The sequence below is a fragment of the Pleurodeles waltl genome, chromosome 2_1 (assembly GCF_031143425.1).
Source record: "Pleurodeles waltl isolate 20211129_DDA chromosome 2_1, aPleWal1.hap1.20221129, whole genome shotgun sequence".
In the NCBI taxonomy this organism is placed as follows: Eukaryota; Metazoa; Chordata; class Amphibia; order Caudata; family Salamandridae; genus Pleurodeles; species Pleurodeles waltl.
The window spans coordinates 483736599-483757790 of NC_090438.1; the positions used below are offsets into that span (position 1 = coordinate 483736599).

The 21192-nt window shown below is 40.9% G+C and overlaps 1 protein-coding gene across 1 annotated transcript in view; it reads left to right on the forward strand.

The window, feature by feature from the left end:
- Window positions 1–21192, forward strand: part of CNGA2 (cyclic nucleotide gated channel subunit alpha 2) — a 497671-nt gene that overhangs the window by 365113 nt on the left and 111366 nt on the right. Inside the window, exons 4-5 of the mRNA XM_069213704.1 lie at window positions 15336–15515; window positions 17702–17809. Of these exons, the coding sequence (XP_069069805.1) occupies window positions 15336–15515; window positions 17702–17809 (288 nt within the window). The remainder of the gene's footprint in view (window positions 1–15335; window positions 15516–17701; window positions 17810–21192) is intronic.

Here is a 21192-nt window from a genome sequence, read left to right on the forward strand (position 1 = left end):
CCTATGCCAGGGTGGGCCACCCTATTTCTTTCTTTAAAAAAAAAAAAATCGCTGGCATCTTGTGGGGTGCAGATTGGGGGTAGACCACCAAATCCGTCTTACCTGGAGGCACAAAGACTGTGTTTCACCTTTTTGTGGTGAGGGCATGGTCCAATCCCAACGTGAGCCACACCACTCCTGAAGGCATGGCTCTATCAACGGTGGGCCGCCCTATTTTTTGTTTTAATTTCAGTTTCCTGGCAGACAGTGGGCTTTTTACCCCCCCCATACTGGGGGATGTTGTAAGGAAATCCTGCATTCTGGCCCGCAGGTGTGTTAGAAAGACTGTATTGCCCCCTTTGTGGGGACATAGCCCTATGCTACGGTGTGGCACCCCAACACCTTTCTTTTTGGGAATAAAAAATCTCTGGTGTCTAGTGAGTTTTCCACCTCTGTCCCTCCCCCAGGTGGTGTGGGGCAGATTAGAGACAAATACCCCAAGCTGGTTCCTGGGTGGCAAAAAGACTGTATTTCTACCTTTTGGAGCAGGGGTGTGGCCAAATTCCAGGACGGGTTGCCCAACCCCTTTTGTTAGTTTCAAATTTCAAATGAAATTTCCTGATGGCTTTGGGTAAACACCCCCAACTGGGAGGTTACAAAGAATGAATGTGGTACAAACATCCGTGGCCTGGGGAGCAGCTCCCCGCTCCATGAGGTTATGGGATTATTGCTTCAAGAAGGCTGATGACAGCCAGGTTCAGAGAACTCACATTTTGTTGTGCCCATGTTTGGACACCCCTTCTTGAAGTCAGTTCCATTCCTACCTGCTCTGAGAATCATCGCTTTGCACATAGTTTGTGTCTGAAATGACATTTGAAACAGAACCAACTGAAACTGGTCCTCAAGTCTTCGAAAGTGGATCCACATCCCTTTTCTGGAAAATGTGTATAAAAGTGAGAACCACCCCACTGTCTTCCAGTCCCAAGTTCTTCTTGACTAAGGAAGAGAGCATTCCACAGAGTTCTAGATGAGCTGATGCAGGACTAGGGCTAGTGTCTGCCTGACAGCCGGTTTCCAAGGAGATCAGTGACATCTATTGAAGTCACTACTTTCCGCTGAAGGAGCTGAGAATCAGCCTAAAGAGCCAGGAAGCCTCTCTCTCTGTTAAGAGTATGAAGGGGTGTAATTGGCCATAGGAGAGAAGAGAGTGTCCACGTGGACAGGCCCAGCTTATTCGCAGCATGAGGATCATGCAGAGGAAGATGATGACCCAAAGATAGTGATCCAGAAGTGACCCCCAGTCTGTGCAGCTCCTGAGTAAGCTCTAAGAAGACTTTCCCAGAGCCAGAAATCTTGTGACCTCCAGCACCTTGATATTGGCTCAAAAGGCTGGTGCTGCTGATGAAGAGGAGATTGAGTCACCACCAAGGCTGAAAGCCCTGGTCGATCCAGAGTCTGCAACAGTCCAAACACATCACCTCAAGAGACTTATCCTGGAAGCCACAACTACCACAGCTGAGTGCCAGTATGTACTGACCGGGAGGGCCACTGCTGCTAAAGACTGGTGCAGCCAAGCAATCCTCCCTCCCAGTGGCTGTCCAACTGTAGTGGTATCCTGTGAAAGAATAAACAATGTGAGGGTGGGTATGCAACTCGTGGCTGCTGCACAGCCTGGGCTGCCAAAGCCAAACAGCAAGTACACTGCAGGCCTTAACCTGCCCACGAGAATGAGAGTGAGATGCGAGTGTCTACCATGCCTGCTTGAGACTTTTCACAAAAGAACCATGAAGACATTAAACTGAGTTACTCATTTAACTTTCATGGTTTCCAACCATTTGGAGTCTACCTAATTAGGATGACCCATAGCTGTAATCTTTGACTTTCATTGGTTTTGTCCAACGTCTGACTGCACAGAAACGGATAAAGGCATACAATGGACATTGTAGACTTTTCTCTATGGGGCTAGAACCATCACCACCGCTGCAAAAATAGGATGTCTGCCTGTCCTGCAATCCTTAGGACATCCACAGTTCATTTTGCAGTGTTTTATCACCCCATTGTGCAGTACTTTCCCGGTCCGTTCAAATACAGGTTAACCAAGTTAGTGTAGGATTGAAGTCCTTGTAGCAGCCAAGGGCTCTATGAGGTTACCTGATATAATATGAGCACAAAGATTTGAATATGTCCAAAACAGAGGCGAACACACATATTCAGCAATAATGTTCACAGACTTACAAAGGATGGGACATCAATGTACCCTTTTTAAAATTGGAGCTGTTGATGCAAATGTTCATGTCAGTCCCTGTTTCACACACTGCTTTCAAAATGGGATGCTCACAAATTCATGTTCCTTGTTCCAGTCAATAGCAGTGTGTTCCCGACCTTCTGGGGAGCCATCTTCTAATCAGAATAGCTTCAATGAGGATTGCTCAAGGTACCTAGAATAACCAATCTTTACAACGTACTACTGTAAAGATCTTCATCCACCTTTTCTGTGTCCTAAGGAATGCTCCTTCCACCCCCAGTTGCTAATAATCAAAAGTACTTGTCCTTCTCAAGTCCACAAGGACAGGCTCCCCATGTAAATCCCTTTAAATTATCTGTTGAGAAAGATACCAGCTCATCCAGCAGCATCCCTAAAAGGAATAATGCATAGTTATGTACATCTGTTTGAAAAAAGATTTATCTGTGATGTTGCATTATGAGCAAACAGGCTCAAGAGGGGCTGGTGTGGCCCACTGAGGTCAACATGGCAGCGATGGCTAATTGGTTATGAAAATTATCATTAACCATTTTAGCTACATGTATATGATGCATCAGAAAATGGAGGAATAATAGACAGAAATATTGATTATAATGGTCATTTCAGCATACCTCCCCGACTGCAAATGTCTGCCAGAAGTAATCAGCAGATGGTGCACAGCTTTGCCATCACATATCCCTGTTTACTTTTTAAATGTTTGTAAGGCTCCATAGTGACACATAGGATAGATAACATAATTATCAGACGTTTTCACTGTGGCCTACCAGTGAGAAGTTATAGCTGCCTCCCATTGCGGGATGTTCTTACACAAGAAAGTATAGGACATATTTTTTACGCTGTTGTGGCGCTTCGCTGCACTAGCATCAAAAACTTTTAGGCTAGTGCAGCAAAGCACAGGAAGGCCCATTGATTTTAATGGGTGCATCATTTTAACACCTGTCTTGAGCAGGCGTTACAAAATGATGTAAAAATGGAGCAGTGAAATCTAGTAAATTTCACTAGGACATTTTTTTAGGCCTCCCTGTGATGGAAAACACCCCCGTTGCATACATTATGCCTGGCTCAAGCATAATGTGGTGCAAGGGGTTACAAAGTGGTACATTGCATGCATTGTGCCACTCTGCAAATCTGATGCGGGGGAAAGGCCACCTTAGTGCAACCTTAGGATTAAAAAAATTATGCTATGGCAGCAAAAGGTGGTGCAAGGGGCATGCAAATATGCCCCTAAGTTTCTCTAGGTTTCTGCAATTTGCTGAAGCTTACTCATCTTGGGAACATGCCAGAGAGTGTCATTTATTTATTTTGTTTTATTTATGAGAACACATACAAAATTGTCTCTGCGTGCCAATATTAATGACCAAATAACATCACTAGATTGTGGAATCTGTCTGGGACGACACCCATATGATCATAGACAAAATGTATCAAGCCAAATTACATTGTATAATTGGATCCAACTTGAGTCGCACAGATAAATGTACTCAATTGACAAAAATGCATTTTATTATGACAAACATATATTCCAACATGATCTATTTTGACTAAACATTTGAGCAAAAGGGGAGTTATGTAATATGGTGTTTGGGCACAATATCAAGTAGTAAATATCGGGAGACAAATATCGGAAAACAATATTGTGGCAAAAAGTATTGTGATGCAAAAATATCAATATCAAGAATATCTTTTTTAGGTAAGCAATGCCCCTTTTAAAAAGATAGTTGTTTTTAATATCTTTTTCAATAAGATACTTTCACAAAATATAGGGCCTGTTTAAGAGTTTGCCAGATGGAAAGCCCATCTGCCAAACTCCCAAGAGGGTGGCCGTCGCCTTCATGGAGATTACCACGCAAAGAAAACAGTGAACATTGCAACAGTGCAGGGGGGAGTGCCCTACACTGCCCATGCCAAGTGCATGGGCAGTGCAGTGGCCTCTCTGTGGCTTCCTGCACCTGTTCTCCACCAGCCTTTTCACCATGAAAAGGCTGGCAGAGAACAAGGTCATAATTCGCAGGACAGCGCTGCATGTAGGGCTGCCCTGGCGGATTACGATCTCTTCCACCGCCAGGCCTCCAGCACCATGGATCCTGGCAGTGCTGGCGGAACCCTGGTGTTCTGACTGCCATCGTGTTAATGTGGCGGTCGGACCACTGCAACAACAGCGGTCCTGACCGCCACCGCGAATGTGGCAGACTGAAGACCGCCACACTCTAATGAGGCCCAATGTGTTTTAGTTCATATGTTAACTGTATGTGCTACTATTGTTTTTGTGATTGTTATACATTTTTTTAATATAGTGTTGAATTTTAAGTGATTTAGAATTTTTAATTTTTATTTTTAATAGAAATCTATAGTTTCGTAGAGATTTTGGGGTTCGTAGGGGGATTGGGTGGGAAGTTAATCAAGTAAAAACAAATTCTTAGTTTATGATTTTGAATTTATTTTGTGATTGGTATTAATTATGGAATTTACCTAGTACTGATTTATTTTTGTTATATTTTAGGTGCAGGTTGCTTGGCTTGTAGGGGTACAGGGTGGGAAGGAATTAAGAAATAATACATTATTATTTAATTATTAATTTATTAATAATTATTTGATTATTAATTATGAAAATTATGTATTAATTATACATTTTTGTTATGCTTTAGGCATGGGCTGCTAGGTTTGTAGGGGCATAAGTTGGGAAGGTAATTAGGTAATAGTTAACAATCAATTATCAATTAAAATTGATTAATTATTTGATAATCATGTAAATTGTGCTATACCTAATTTATTTGAGTTACATTTCAGCTGCGGTATGATGGGTTTGTACAGGTGTAGAGTGGAAAGTTAATTCATTATTAATAACAATTCATTATTAACTGTTCATTAATTATTTAATTGATTAGTAATTATGTAAATTGTGCTATACTTATTTATTTGAGTAACATTTTAGTTGTGGGATGCTCGATTTGTAGTGGTATCCAATGGGAAGTTAATCAAGTTATAATTAATTAACAGTTCATTATTAATTGGCATTTATTAAATTCATTGTCAGTCATGTAAATTGTGCTACACTCATTTGAGTTAGATTTTATTTGCAGGATGCTGTGTTTCTAGGGGTCTTGGGTAGGGCATTAATCAAGTAATAATTAATGAACAATTAATTATAATTTTTTAATTAATAATGTCTTTATTTTAAATATGTAAGTTATTTGTTAGTTATAGTTTATGTAGGTAGTGCTAGGTTTATGGAAGTTCGGGTTGGGGAGTTAATTAATTAATAATTGAATAGCAATTATTTATTAATTGATAATTTTTGCTTTTGAATAGTAATTATGGGGCTCGTTATGAGTTTGGCGGTCTGAAGATCGCCAAACTTGCGATGGTGGTCGGACCGCCACACTCCTGGTGGTCTGACTGACAGATTATCACCCTGGCGGTTGGACCGCCAGGGGACTGCCGCCACCGCCAGGATCACGGATCCTGATGGGTTGGCGGTGGTCAAAGTCATGGTCAGCCACGGCGGCGCTGAGTTCAGCACCACCTGCTGATCACAGGGCATCCGCCATGAAAAGGCTGGTGAAAAGGCAGTGCTGGGGCCCTCTTGCCCAGAACCCTCAAAATACGCACTGTTGGTTACGGTAGACAGCGAGCATTCACGGGGTTCTAGGGGCACCCTTTGTGCGATGGCATTGGTATCGGCTACTGATACTGAGGTTTCTGCCGGTCAGCCCGGTGGAAGCTTTGTAATAGGGCCATGGGAGAGACCTCCAGCTCTGCAGCATTCTGCTGCCCATGGGTCTGGCGGACAGACAGTCAACCCACCCTACTCGTAATGAAGCCCTATGTCAATTAATTAATTGTTTTTATTTTTTTGAATGCATCTATATATTTTTTTTGTTATTAAAAGTTTATTTTTTTGCCACAATCATGGGGTTACTCATATGTACTTTGTTTGAAGTGAAGTGTTTTCCCTACTCTTGCTTAGATTGCAGTAGGAATAGTAAAATGTAAATCTTTTCAATTCAACACCTTCTCTAGTGTTGTGGGAATATTAAATGTCAGCCCTTCCGAAATCCAATGCTTTCCCTACTTTTGCAGAGACTGGAGTAAATTTTACCACTCCAAAGTCCAACACTTTCCTTATTGTTGCCCTGACTGAGTGGAAACAGCAAATGTTACCCTTCCAAAGTCCAACACTTTCCCTGCTATTATGTAGTTTAGGGTGGGAATACTACATTTCACCTATCCGAAATCTAATGCTTTCCCTACTGTTGTGGTGTTTGGACTGGGCATTGTCAATTTAATCCCTCCAAAGTCCAACACTTTCCCTACTGTTGTGTGGACTGGAGTGGAATTAGTGCATTTCCCCCTCTGAAATGCAATGCTTTCTCAACTCTTCTTTACACTGGAATGGAAATATTAAATGTTACCCCTCCAAAGTCCAACACATTTCCTCCTATTGAGCAGTATGTAGTGTGAATCGTAAATTTCACCTACCTGAAATCCAACACTTTCCCTATTGTTGCATTGTTTGAAGTGGGAATAGTAAATGTAATCCTTTCAAAGCCCAACACTTCCCCTACTATTGTGTAGCCTGGAGCTGAAAAAGTATATTTAATATTCTAAGACTCTAATATTGTTTATAATATTGACTGAATAGATTTTATAGCATTAATTGTTTAATTGTTTTAATTTATGTTATTTGCTTTTTAAAAATGTTTTTTAATGTTAATAATTGTTTTTGTAAAATTGCTTCTCATTCTGTATGTCATATATATATATATATTATTATATATATATATATATATATATATATATATATATATATATATATATATATATATATGCACACAAAACGCTTCTCAATGCTAAAAGGCTGCTGTTCCCTGCCCAACATGCTATCAGGAGCGGGCCCAATTATACATATAGTACAGACATTTCATAGAAACACACACTCAGAACTGGATTCAGAAGTTATTTATTGAAGAACGCACACCAGCAAATGCAACGTGTTTCATCCCTCCTTGCCTTGATCATGCATAAAGTTTGTGCCAAACACCACAATATATGTACATACATCAATGGACATAGAAAAAGGACATCGGAAATGCAAAGGTCAAAACAACATAACTGCGTCTGCCATATTACAATATATATGATGTAAATATGACAACACATATGGCAAACAGACTAGTAACACATCCAAGCCGACCAAACATCTGCAATTGATTCTAGAAGGGAGATGCTTGAAGAAAAAGACACATTTGAAACAGGGGGAGTCAGTACATCTGAAGGAGAAAGTACCAATACCAATATTTTTTACAGCAATTTCGCCTCCTGAGGCGGGTGAGAGTAATAAATCAGCAATCCTTGAGCAGCAGGGGAAGAGGAACAAGAGATCCAGGTGGAGGCACAAGAAGAAGAAAAAGAGTTATAAAAGGAAAAGAAGACAACGCAAAAAAACAATCCCGTTGGAATCTTCAAGAGAGGTCAATCAATAGTACAATTAATATGGTAAAGAATACCAGTATTAACTTATCTGATAGATAAATAGAGTTCAGTGTATTATGTTATGATCTTTCATTCTGCCCCACTGAAAGATTTGATTTTGTAAAAACTAGGGTTGACGTATTCAAACTTGTCAGGCGTCTCAAGATCAAAAAAGCATTCAAACTTAGAATGAAACCTAGAGCCACCAAAGTAGGGGCACAGAACATCTGCTGCGGTAACGGTGACCTATTAGTGGGAGATGTAGATTTTCTGACTGCCTTTTATGAGCTACAGCATATGGGATATATAATTATGTTATACATATTCATGTTAGTACATTTAAAATATTAAAAAAATGATAACATAAAATATGTATATTAAGTATGTTACACAAGATATAAATATAGATATTTATATAAATACAAGATAACTCAGGTGATTAATGTTCTTGCTGTGTTTGTGTGTTTATATACGTACATCTTGATATGCAGAATTTAATATTAGTGGAATATATTTATTTTACAGTATATTACATTTATATATTTAAAAATTTAACATTTAAACCTTTAAACTATTTATATGGAAAAATCTATATATTTGTCCATTTTATTGACGATATTAGCGTCAACAATATTTTTTCCCATATTTCTGGTACTTACCACTTACCATTATAGGTATGAGGACACGATATTTTGGTAAACAATGTTTTTGGCACGATATTTGTGTCAATAGATACTGTTTACTTAGATATTGTGTCAGTGATCTGTGTAATACACCCACCTTATCACGATAATTTGTTCTTCCACTCAAAGCCATCTAATGGGGCCTTACTATACGCTGAGAAAAAAACCATAAACAAGACCTACATTGAGAAAATTAAAACATTAAGCAGAACTGGCCATTGCCATTTAGAACATTGGTTGGATGAAGTAGTGAGAAGAAAGGAGAACATTTTCAGAAACTGAGCATAATGTTATGGCTTAGAAAGGTACTTTCAATTATATGAGAGAAGAGTGTGACATTCAAAGGGACAAGTTTGGTAGGATTTAAGATGATCTACCTTGGAAATGTGATTATGCAGAAGAGGTAACTGTAAGGAAGACTTAATGCAGATCATAAATAAATTGCCAATACCAGGGCCGGCTTTAGTGCTGGTGGCACCCTGTGTGCCAGTCTTTTTTGGGCGCCCTCCACCCCATTACCAGTTCCTCGGATTTCCTCACTACCACCTGGCAAATGTGCTCCTCGTCTCTCCATAGCCCCTTGCACATACATTTCATTTGCTTAAAAGTGCTTGTAAAGGGTGGCTTTGCTAATCCACTCAGCCATCCACATAAAATATAGCTCTGTTCTTTGTAGCAGGCATATCAACCCTCTGCACTACTTTAAAGCTGCCACTGGACAAAACTCTGATCTCTCTCTCTAGCAAGAACATTAATCACCTGAGTTATCTTGACATTGTAATTGCTTCATGAAGACTGGACGCACAAGGAACTTTTCAGCAGGTGCTTTTAAATCGCAAGTTTCGTAATTTACTGCTAAACACAGAGCCCCCTCTGAGGTCAGCGCCCTCCAATCCAAACCAGCGGCCGCACCGCTCGCATCGCCCTAAAGCCGGCCCTGGCCAATACCGTAGGAAAAAAAAGAGGTTTTGATATTTTAGGTATGGTCTAGTTCTATGCCAGACTCATAAACGTTTTTGCTGGGAAAACAGTGGGCAAACAGAGTCTTCTCAAAAAGGATTATACTTTGTATTGTCTCATTTCTGTGAAACTGAGTTTGAAGAATTCAAGGAATGCTTTCACAATATTGCAAATTTGCAAAGTTTTATCTCAGGTGTGAGAAAGCAATATTACAACTGATGCCAGAAAAGAGAGTATGGGAACAGCTTTGAGGAAGATGTCATTGCCTTTCCTCTTTGTTTGATCAAAGATGCAAACTAAATATTCAACAACAGAGAAGAAGATGTTTGCTGTGTACTCAACAGTACAAAAATCGAAGAATTTCTAGTGGGGCTGTAGTTTTGACAAAGCCACAGATAGCAAAACGGTGAAGATCTTTACTAAGAAATTTTTTAATGCAGTGTCATCACGGATTTGCAGGCAGGTTGTTGCCCTGCAAGAATGCTTATACGGGGTCAGATTTATCAAATATTCATGCACAGCAATAACATGCGGCAAGACATGTTGCTGTGGTGTGCTGCATGAAAGGGAGAGTACAAGAATGCAAAGTATTTACCATTGTCTGGTGCATTCCTTCTCTCTGCCTGTGCTGGCGCACACTGCTGCCTATCACCAACTAGGTGCCCTTTCATTATGGTACCAGGGTGCCTGTGTTGTAGGCAAGATTGTTTTTGTTCAGCAAGTGATACCTTCCTGCACAAAAACAATCTTCTGAGGCTTTTTTCTCTTTCTATGTGTGCTGCAGAATGAAGCACATGTCGAAAAAAGACAAAACAAGAACAAATAAACATTTTTCTCCTCCTTACGTCTAGCATTTTGATGCATTCTAAGGTCTATCACTAATTGTAAATTTGGGAATGCACCAAAATCCATGGGTGGATGTAGGGGAACAACAAAGCTCCATCCATGTAATGCCTCCATGGGGCAAAGTAACGCAAGGAACCAACTTGTGCAGCCTTGCTTTACTCAAGGTTCACTACGCAATGCAGGAACATGCAAGGTGACCTTGCATTGCTTGGTAAATCTGACTTAGGGATTCTATGGCCTTTGCGACACCTTGCATGTTGCAAGGGCAACAAAATCCCTTAATAAATCTGGCACTTGGTGTCAACTGCATACCAAAGGTTGACAAATAAGACTGCCATTTGTTATTTAAGAAAGATGGATGATAGTATGAGAAAGCAGTATGTAGATTTTCTGTCATATAATCAAGTTCCAGTTGTCTCAGAGTGCACTGTGAGAAAAAATGCTTTAGAGAGATGAGCAAGGTTTTGGAATTGCTTAAGGTCTGTGAGCGTATATTAGGAAGACCCTAAAAGGGAAATGGAAAGTATTTGTGACTGTAAAGAGTCATTTTTGCAACATGATTGGTTTTTAGGGGGTAAGGTTAGTTCTGTCGTACGGAGTCGGAAAACACCTATGTGATCTGGCACACACTGGTCAGTTAAAAGTTTGCAATACTATGGAAAAATTTACAGTGGAGTGAGCTACAAGTGGGTGCTTAGATTGTGCTCCTGGTGGCAAAGTGAGGAACCTGAGGACTCCTCTCATGTTGTGCAGAAGTCCATTATTCGCTCTTTGGGAAAACGTTTTGCTTGATATTCTGTGTCCCATTCTAAAGGAAAGTATATTCCAGTCCAGCCTGATTTTAATGAGTGTAAGCACCATTCCTATGTTTACAATTTTGTTCACAGCCTGATGCACATTACCCCTTAGACTTACCCGACATAAGAAGTGGCATTAGGAGGTAGTTTTGGGCCACACTCTGTGATTATAGCCTGCTGGGCCCTTATAAAGGGTGTGGTGGGGCTAATGTGACACTACATGTAGAAGCATGTTATGCACAACTAACAGGTTTGTGCAGCAGGCGTTTTAGCATTTGAGGTTGGTACAGTGCATGACCGCAGAATCTTGGGCTAAGGGAAGCCAGGCAGGTCATCCAAGGCCACTGTACTTGACCATAGTGGGCAAAAAGAATGGGTTCAGGTTTTGGGAAAAGGAAAAACTATCCATTCAAAGGTGCTGAACAAGACCAAAAATCCCCAGCAGCGGGCACTGCAATCAAAGGGAGTGAATAAAGGGTGGGGCTGCGGGGAACACTCTATGTCCAGAGCCTGCTGTGCAGTCGCTGTCTTGTTATTACCATTAAAGACCCTGAAAATACTGGGTAGAAGAGGGACTAACCCAGATAATTTACATTGTATGTGGCATGTATATATACTTGTGGTATTTCTATAGCACAGCCCTAGTCAAAAGGCAGTGGGGCGTTTGAGACAGTCTTCTTTTTCTGTCCCTAGTTATCAATAAAGTTTATCACATTTTCCATAGTTTGCTGATTTGCTTATTATGGCTCAGTTGCCTTCATCCTCACAGTTAAACACTGATGCAACCTATAAGAGAAGTAACTCGCTTAACTTCACTTTTTTGTTGATTGCATGTCAAATTCCTTCATTTATTTCAAATGTGTTATTTATGGACCCCTCCCCTTTGCCCTATTCTGTTTTGTAAATGAACACTCCCTTTACCCGTGCATGTTGGCACTGAAGCCAAACAACAGGTCCTCCCTATTCTCCACCACTCATATTCAATTTTCCCCATTCAAGCTCGGGGTCTTATATTTGGAAACAACGTTATAAACTCAAGGTGCTGTAAAATGTGATGCCTGGATTGATTAGTGTACATACAATATTATTTAGCTGCCCTGATTGAGGGCTTTTCACAAAAATCTAATAATGTTCTGTCAGTGATGTATCATCAGGACAGCATAGCCCCATGTTACCCTATTCTGTCAGTAAGAGAAATACTAAAGTTTCTAAATTTTGGGGTGACTAATACTTAAATCTCAAACACTATGAGACTGTTGCCTATTTCTGCCATGTGTTCTGCAACAGATACTGCAATAGACTTTAATTCAACTGAAGTAAAAGTCTTCAACTAAGAAAATGGCAAACTACCATGGGGTATACTGATTTACGCAGTGATAACAGTGTTACAAGTGTGGTGCTTCAAGCTGTTAAATTCCATATACTATGTAAGCACTGCTCCTTTCCTGGTGTCAGGGAAGGTTCTTTAATAATTGAAGAGGATACTGCATCGCATCTCCAGCATACAGTTTTTCAGCACAAAGAAAATCAGTGCCAGCTGCTGAAGACCAAAACAGAAGAGATGTGTGTCTGTGTGTGTATGTATGTTTTCATCTTTATGCTATATGTTCCAGGTACCAGAAAGTTGCCAATGTGATTCATAATTGTGCATTAAAAAGCACACCTGTAGCACAAGTGTTTTTTGTATTGTGCAGGTGTGTCAATTCACTGTAGTTGTTAAAATGGGTACATGAGTGAAATTCAGGAAATCGGTAGATGTGTGAGCGAATGATTGGTAGGGCATGTATGACAATTGTATTTACAAACCAACAATTTGGTACATGTAGGAAATAATTATCTTTTGTGTGGTTTCCCCACAGATTTTTGCCTTGGTGATTTTAGAATGCTTTGTACTTTACTCCTGCTAAACAGGAGTGAAGATTTTGGGTCCCCCTTTAAACATGGTTAAATTGGCAAAGATCTTATCAACTTTTGTAGCTTGCCAGTACATCCCAAGTACATGCTATAGGAATGTGCCAAGAGCCTACATTTTAAATGCCTGCGTTGAACTTCAGCACTTATTGTGGTATCCACAGAGTGTATCTGGAAAACATGACTTCAGGCCTACAATGTGTAGCCTGATGGCAGCAGCCTAATATCTTGTGGTCAGATCTGTCAAAATAGCCCTGTTTAATAGGTAGAAAATGCTGCTTTTAAAGATCGATATGTCATCCCTAAATACATGTTGTAGTCCATATTTAAAAAAGAAACATGTGCAGAATAAAAAAACTGCCATGTTCCTTCAGTGACTGGGCCCTAAAACGTATTTTCACATTTAGGGCTGTAGCTGAATCTCAGAAAGTTCAGATTATATATGTAACTTTTGACAGCAACCGGATACAAAAGTAATTCAGAGAGTATTTTTTAAATTTCCCTAAATTTTAATTCAATGGTAAAGCCAGTTTTTAATAAATAGTTATGAAAAATAACGTTTATGGAGTTACCTTTTTCCCTGCTTAAAGCATCAGTATGTAATTTACATTTGCTTACTACAAGCTGACCCTAATGTAGTGGAAAAACTACTCACAGAACAGGGACACAGGCCTGAGTGTGGGGAGGTGTTTTTCTTTCCCTGGCAGGAAAACTAGTTGGGGTGGGCCCAGGAACTTAGTTAATTTCAAAGGGGCCTGCCCTATAACAAGTAAATGTCAGGTAACACTGGGATAGAAACAGCCTTTGTCCCACTAGTCAGGCTAGCACCAAACCCAGTACGAGGAGAGCTACTCCCATAAAAGGTTTTGAGTGACAGAGAGACTTTTCATTAACCTGGCCACTCCTCTAGATGGCCCAAAGCCTCTGCCCAATAGGAGATGGGTTACCTCATCTTAGCTTTTAGGAAGGAGAGGCACTGTGGGATTCTTTGCAGTAGGACAAAATGGAGGTGCTGAAAAAGTGGGGGTTGGGTTACAGCTGGGTTACACTTAGGAATTTTTACCTCATTGGTTATGGAAGGGCTATGTGTCACCACCAACCTTCTGTGAATGTGGCATCCCAATGCACCTTTCTCAGAACAATCTGTGGACCTGCAGAAGAAGAGAACAGAAATGAATCCTGCTTGCTGTGGCTTGAGAGAATCCCCAAATGACTGGCTCTACTCCCTCTTGTACCCAGGACCTTGAAATCCAAGGATCAGTGAGCTGACCTCCTGTGTGGCTACAGACACACAGCAAGCTGGAAAAACACATTTTCCTAGACAACCAGTTGCCTAGTTCCAAATGAACCTGCCTGGGCCCCGCAAAGCCTTGGCAGAATCAACCCCTTAAAGAGCTAAGAGTTTCTCCTGAAGTGTGGGTGCCTTGGGGTGAAAAGCTGAGTGAAAAAAGTCTGACATGCAAAAGAGTCAATCTGGTAAAGGCATGACCTTCCTGGGTTAAAGAAATTGGTTTGTCCCACTTGGAGCTTTTCCACAACAGCAAATTCAATTTAGCTTGACCCTGTAGAGAAAGTGTCAGGCCTGTTCAGATATAGCCTGCTGCCTTGCTCTGCTAGGGGAATCCAGGCTCTAAAAAAAGAAACTAAATCCCAACATAGAAATAGGTACCAGGTGAAGACAAAAAAAGTATCTGGCCGGGGCAATCACTTCTCTGTGCATAAAATCTAACCTTTTCCCTCTCTGAGCTTCTCCAATCAAAACCAACAGCTTCAGCTGAACCTCCTTCAAAGTGACTTCAGCGAGACCTTCCTGGCTATAGCCTGCTGCCTTGCCCTGCAGAGAGATTTTGACTTCCATTTTGGAGACTAAGAAGTTAAAATCATTGCTAAGGTCATCCTGCTTGGTGAATAAGACCTTGGGATCCATTGCAGTTGGCCACAAAGTGCACCTAGGTCCCAGACTACATGACAATAGACTATCATTAGCACTTAGCATTTTTTTGGAACTAGTTTCACTTAAAAATCTAAAAGCTAACATCCCGGTTCCCATTGTTGGAGTTTTCTCATTATGGTGTCATTTTGTTCACTAAAATGTCTCTGTAGGGTTTTTATTGTTGGTGTTTTTACTGTATTTTTGTTTTGTTTTACCTTACACATTGCCCTAAATTAAGCCTGTCTGCTCTATGACACAGCTAACATGGGGTTGAGCTCAGATTAATTTATGAGCTTACAATTTACCCTAACCAGTTAATGTTATTATTCCTCAAGGCTGGTGACAGCCCATCTCAAATAATAATCCACTTTCTTAGACCACAGTAGCGCTGGCTCGATGCCAATAACAGTATTTGTGATCAATGTACATGACAGTATTCAATGTATGTTTGTATATTTCACCACGGAAGTCTTCTTTATATTCTCCTACAGGATCGTCCGATTGGTGGTGGTTCTCAGGGAATGGGCACACAAGAGCATGCAGGATCAGGAGCAAAGACCTGACTCCTTTCTTGATCGGTTTCGAGGGCCAGAGTTGCAGCCTGCAGCCAGCCGAGTGAGCAACACCCAACCTGACCAGGAAAATGCTGATGGCAAGAAAAAGAAAAAGAAGTAAAACTTATATTAATTATTATTCCTACTGTAAACAGAATATTTGTTTAATACACTCAGTTTAAAGAAAGAAATTACGTAACATTCTATGCTCTTTGATGTAAATGAATGAACAATAAAGTTCAGGCATATCTCTATCTGCCTGTCTCTCCTAATCTGTCTTTCTCTATGTGTGTGTGTATATATATATGCCATTTTGAGTCTCTCTATATAGATTTCTCTATGTCTCTCTTTGTCTGTATCTAGGCATCTGTATTGACCTGTCTCTACATTTGTCTGTAATTCTCCACCTCTTCCATTAACTCCATCTGTCAATTTCTATTTATGTCTCTACTTGTCGATCTGTCTCCGTCTATGTCTGTCTTTATCTGTCTCTGCCTCTATGTTGCTCTCTGTCCTGCTTCCGCCTGCCAGTGCCACTGCATGTCTCACTCTATCTCTTTTGTATCTGCCTCTGTATCCCTGTTTTTATCTATCTGTCTTTATAGCTCTCTGTTTTTCTCAATCTGTCTCACTTTATCTGTCTCCCTCTCTGTTTATAGCTATCCAATTATTTCTGTCTCTATCTGTTTGACCCCTCCTGCCTCTATCTGTGTCTCTGTATCTTTCTCTAGTTGTCTTTATCTGTCTCTAGCTGAATCGTTATCTGTCCATCTCTGCCTTTACTTGCATCTGTCTCTTTCTGTCTCTATCTGCCCATATTTCTACCTGTCTCCGACCATGTGTACCTGTCTCTATCTGTTGCAATACTATCTGCTTCTATCTCTGTTTATATCTCTCTTCTCTGTTTCCGTATCTGTCTGTTCATTATCTGTCTCACTCACTAGCGCTATCAATCTAGCTGTCTCTATCACTGTCTTTCTCATTCTCTATCCCTCTGTCTCTATCTTTGTCTCTTTGAGCCTCTACCTTTCTATCAGGCTCTATCTAACTCTCAGTCATCCCTATCGTTTTTGCCTCAGCCTCTTTTCTACCTATCTGTCTCTAGCTCTAACTGTCTCATTCTGTCTTCTGTCTCTGTCTCTTTAACCCCTTTCTCCATCTGTCTTGCTCTATTTGCCTCTCTAGATCTGTGGCTCTAGCTACCTCTCTGTGTCTGTCTATCTGTCTACACTTGTCTCTTTCTGAATGTCTCTGTCTGCATCTCCATCTGTTTCTCTATCCATGACTGGCTCTATCTGTCTCTATCGCTCTGCCTTTAACCACATCTAAATGATTATATTTATATTTATCTATCTCTGTTTGTTGCTATGTGTCCGTCTCTATTTATGTCTGCGTCTATAACCATGTATCTGTCTCTATTTGTTACAGCCTGTCGCTATCTTTCTCTACCTGCAAGGGTTTCTGAATGTCTCGATGCCCAACTAGCTCTGCCTTTAATTGTCTCTGGCTGTCTCAGTCTGACTCTCTCTCTCTATCTATCAATCTATCCTAAAAATAAAAAATGTAACATTCTAAATATGTAAACACTGATAGCTAAGATCGCAAATGAGCATTTCTTGTTTTGTTGGTTTTTTTTCTTGTGGAGGGCTGGGGGTGGTGTGTAGTCCATTTTTGCATTATCTTTTTCCGTAGGGTTTTCCTCCACCCAAAAGTATTTGACCTCTTTGGCTCCCCCTTTCCTTGGAGCCTTTCCCTTTTTCTTCACAGTTGTTTGACATAAGGCTCTTCAGCTCTTTCCTCCCATTTATTGATCTTTAGACTCATTTCTCCAATTTATTGATATTGCCGTTTGCTCCTCATCTGGGGCCAGATGTAGCAAAGGGTTTTTCCCATTCTGCGTCAATGGGAAAATGTGGTCGTACATATGACCCCTATTTCGGTATGATGAACACTCTTTTAAATTTTTCTGAAATTAATTTATTAGCAATACATGTTTATTAATAAATGCAATGATCCCTATTCTATAATGGGGCACAGCAGCCCCCTATAGAGCATATACTGTACTCTTGGAAATTTAGTCTAATCATTCCTATGCAATGTGCTGGAAAACGTTGCCGTTAAAACGTAAACCTTTGAAAACGTTGCCACTTCCAGTGGATTCTTTGCACCACATCTACTTTTTCTATTTGCCTCAAGAACTATAACCATTAATTAAAATAAAAGCACATCTTGGTGAATAGATGAATGAACAGGTATATACCTGGATCCCTTTTGCTAATTCAGCATATATTTTATTTCCTCAGAAAAAAACGGGAAGTGTTTGTGGTGGACCCTTCAGGGAAATGGTATTATCGCTGGCTCCTCGTGATTGCTGTGCCTGTTCTGTATAACTGGTGCTTGCTTGTGGCCAGGTTAGTGTAAATTCATCAGAAGCTCTTTTGTGTCTTGTATTGCGGTCCCCGAAGAAAAATCATGCATCACACCCTAAATTAAACAAATCCAATTCAGCAAGTGTATTCTACACACAAGTATGCCATTCACCCAGAAAACATAAAGTACTCCTCCCTACATTACGCATATTTCACACAGTGGGAGTGGGCATTCTTTTTATACGTCCAAAATGTATGCAATACATATCTGTCCCCACATCATTTCTATGTGACTATGGAAAAGTGGACTCAGTCACGGGGGTTTCAGGTGTGTGGCCGATGACATTCAATACCAACTAGGTGACAACACGTTAGTTACTTTGCATGCATTCATACATTCAACATGAATCTCTTCTGCGGCCCTCAACATACACCCACATGGCTACAGTGAGGTGGTGTACTAAGTGGGGAAGTGCACCGTCTCTTCAGTCCTGATTTGAAGCACACCATAAAGGGTGCCACGTACAGTATTCAGAGGTGAGATAATAACAATACAAAGATGTTTAACAAATTGCAAAGCTATTCCAATCATACACGTGCACCACACACACGTGCCACGTACATGTGAATATCGAACATATATTTGTGCGCATTCCAAGATATGTCATTTGCATATACGTAGCAGACAAATGCATGAGACTCAGTGCTTAATTTGTGCTTGTTGTTTCCGGTGCTGGGCACCTGTACCTATTTTTGAGGGCCGGCACTTATTTTTCTGCCTCAACCATTTACTGCGAGCAAAAAACACATAGGGGAAAGACAGAGGAAGAGAAAAACGAAAAAGCATTACAATGGGAGAAAGTAGAACAGGCCCGGTTCCAGGAATGTATATCTGGATGAGCCGTGGGGGCCATTGGGTGGGCCAATGTGTGCCCAATTTTCGACAGTTCTGAAGGTAGCCTACAACCTGCCACTGCACCTGCTGCATCATTGGAAGGTAAACCCCTGTCTCCTCTTCCCCAACTCACACATCCCCACTGCAGACATGAGCTAAAGTAGCCACTGGGCTGTTTTCTTTTCACAGGCATGCCCAGAGTTTCTCACACAGTAGAAAAATAGGGAAAAGTATCTAAAGGCATATTTTTCTCCCTATCAGTATACAAATAAAACAGCTATTATTAAAACAATGCACTTTAAAACGTATTCTATAGATTTCTTGTTGACCCCTGACTGATGATTAAACAAAAGTGAAAAAATCACATTTGGGACATGGAGGAAGCACTTAACAGTTGTTTTCTCTGTGACCTCTATTGCTGTTACTGGGAGGGCCAAAGGTCATGTTTGCGTGGGCCTGGCCCACCCGGCCCAACCGGGCCTGAAGTAAAAAGCTGCAAGAGGGCGCGAGCTGAAGCAATAGGGAGTGGCTGTAAATGGATTGAAGAGGCACGAGATGGTTTCAGGATTACGCTGCCCCAGAATTCTGAGTTGCACTTTTAATTGCAGCAGCTGCGTGTTTAAGAGGAGGACTTTGGGCACTGGCACACTGATGCGAGCACCCAAGGCAGTCGGGAAGTATGCGTAGGCATAGTAAGGAGGGAGTATTTTACACATCAAAATCCCTATTTAATATCCAGTAGAACATCTCTAGTGAAATACGGCTTCATCATCCAAGTCGTCAAATGAAAGTCGATCTGGGCTTGACAAATGTACTTGCCAAAATATGTCTGTAATGAGAGACACAGCCAGCCGCGATGTACCAGGAAGATCCGATAAACATATTTTTCTGTGATTACTTGACTTAAGAAAGCCTCTACAGCAAGCATAATGTTACTTCTTCTAAAAGCACACTACAATTTACAGTTATAACACTCATGAATATTTCACTACACCTGAGTAACATCTACCAGTATTAATGCATTATAAATAAGACACTCGCAATGCATGGAAATGAAGTCAATCATTTGTTCACTAAGAGAGGATATTAAGATGCAGCAGCTTAAGTGGACGGAGCGGGTACATCATGAAATCTGGAAAGCGAATGAAATGATAATGATGACCCAAAAGACTTCTGTTGCATTAAGGCAAAAATAATTATTGTTAAATATACCGCTGGAGGGGGGTAATGTGCAAAGAAGCCATGATTACATGATACAAACCTCTGCCGATAAGGCTAACTAACCACATTAACAAAGCACACTGGTACCTGAAAGTGTCTGATAATTTAGAGCACGGAGGCTCACAGACACAAGCTGTGTATTTGTAAAGAAGTCCACCTGCCCAGGTCTGGAGCTTTGCTGCGGGTTGTGAAGCTGATGAAGCCTCGGCCCCTATATGTTTTGCTTCAAATGTATGTGACTTCACTCGCAGTGGAACTGACTTAGGCATGGCCTGACATCAGGGGCGTAGCTTGGTTAGTAAGATTTGGTATTGGGGGGGCTTCAGATTTTCTGACAATCAGGTCAAGCAGAGTGCCTGGGAAGGGCCTAAGGGGCGGTAGAAAAGGAGAGGAATGTAGATTAGTAGGGGCGCTAAGGGGCATATTAAATAGTCCCTAGTGCCTCCTTGTGCCACATTGGCATCATTTTTTAATGCTAATGTGGCCCAACGAGGCTAAAATCCCCATGCCATATTTACAAAGTGGTGCCATGCATGCATTGTGCCACTTTGTAACCCTATGCTCTACATTATGCCTTTGCCAGGCATAATGTATGCAAAGCGGTGTTCCCCCTTTAGGTGGGCTGAAAAAATGGTGCAGAGAAACCTAAGAGATTTCTTTGCATCACTTTTTTCGGGACTTTTAATGCCCACTCAGAGCATATGTTAAAAGGAGGCACACCATTGATTACAAGGGGCCTCAATGGGCTCTGCAGGATTAGCGTAAACATTTTTGACGCTAATCCTGCAGACCTCCGGACTAGCATAAAAAATGATGATGCTAGTCCCCTAACTACAGTCATGGTACGCCGTATTTTAAATACGGCACACACATGGTGGCGTTAGGGGGGCACTAAGCGGCGCAAGAAAAGTGGTGATGCCCCATTGGGACATATTTAGGAAAAGTGGTGCTGCACTCAGTGCAACGCCACTTTTCCTGTGCCCCTTAGTGCCCCCTAACTTCACCGTGTGTGCACCATATTTAAAATACGGCGTACTACGAAGGTTACTTAGGGGACTAGTGTCATCATTTTTTACGCTAGTCCCGAGTTTTTCAGGATTAGCATACTAAATTTTTGGCAGGGGCACTGCAAGAAAAGTGGTGCATAGGGACCAATGCACCACTTTCTTGTAAATATGCTCCATAAGAGTCTAATTTAGAGGGTCATAGCATGGAGGAATAATCTTTGTAGTAGACACAAGCACTTTATAAATTTGCAAGTTTGGGGGTACTGGGAAGCCTTTCTTGGAGTAGTTTATCAAAACGGAAT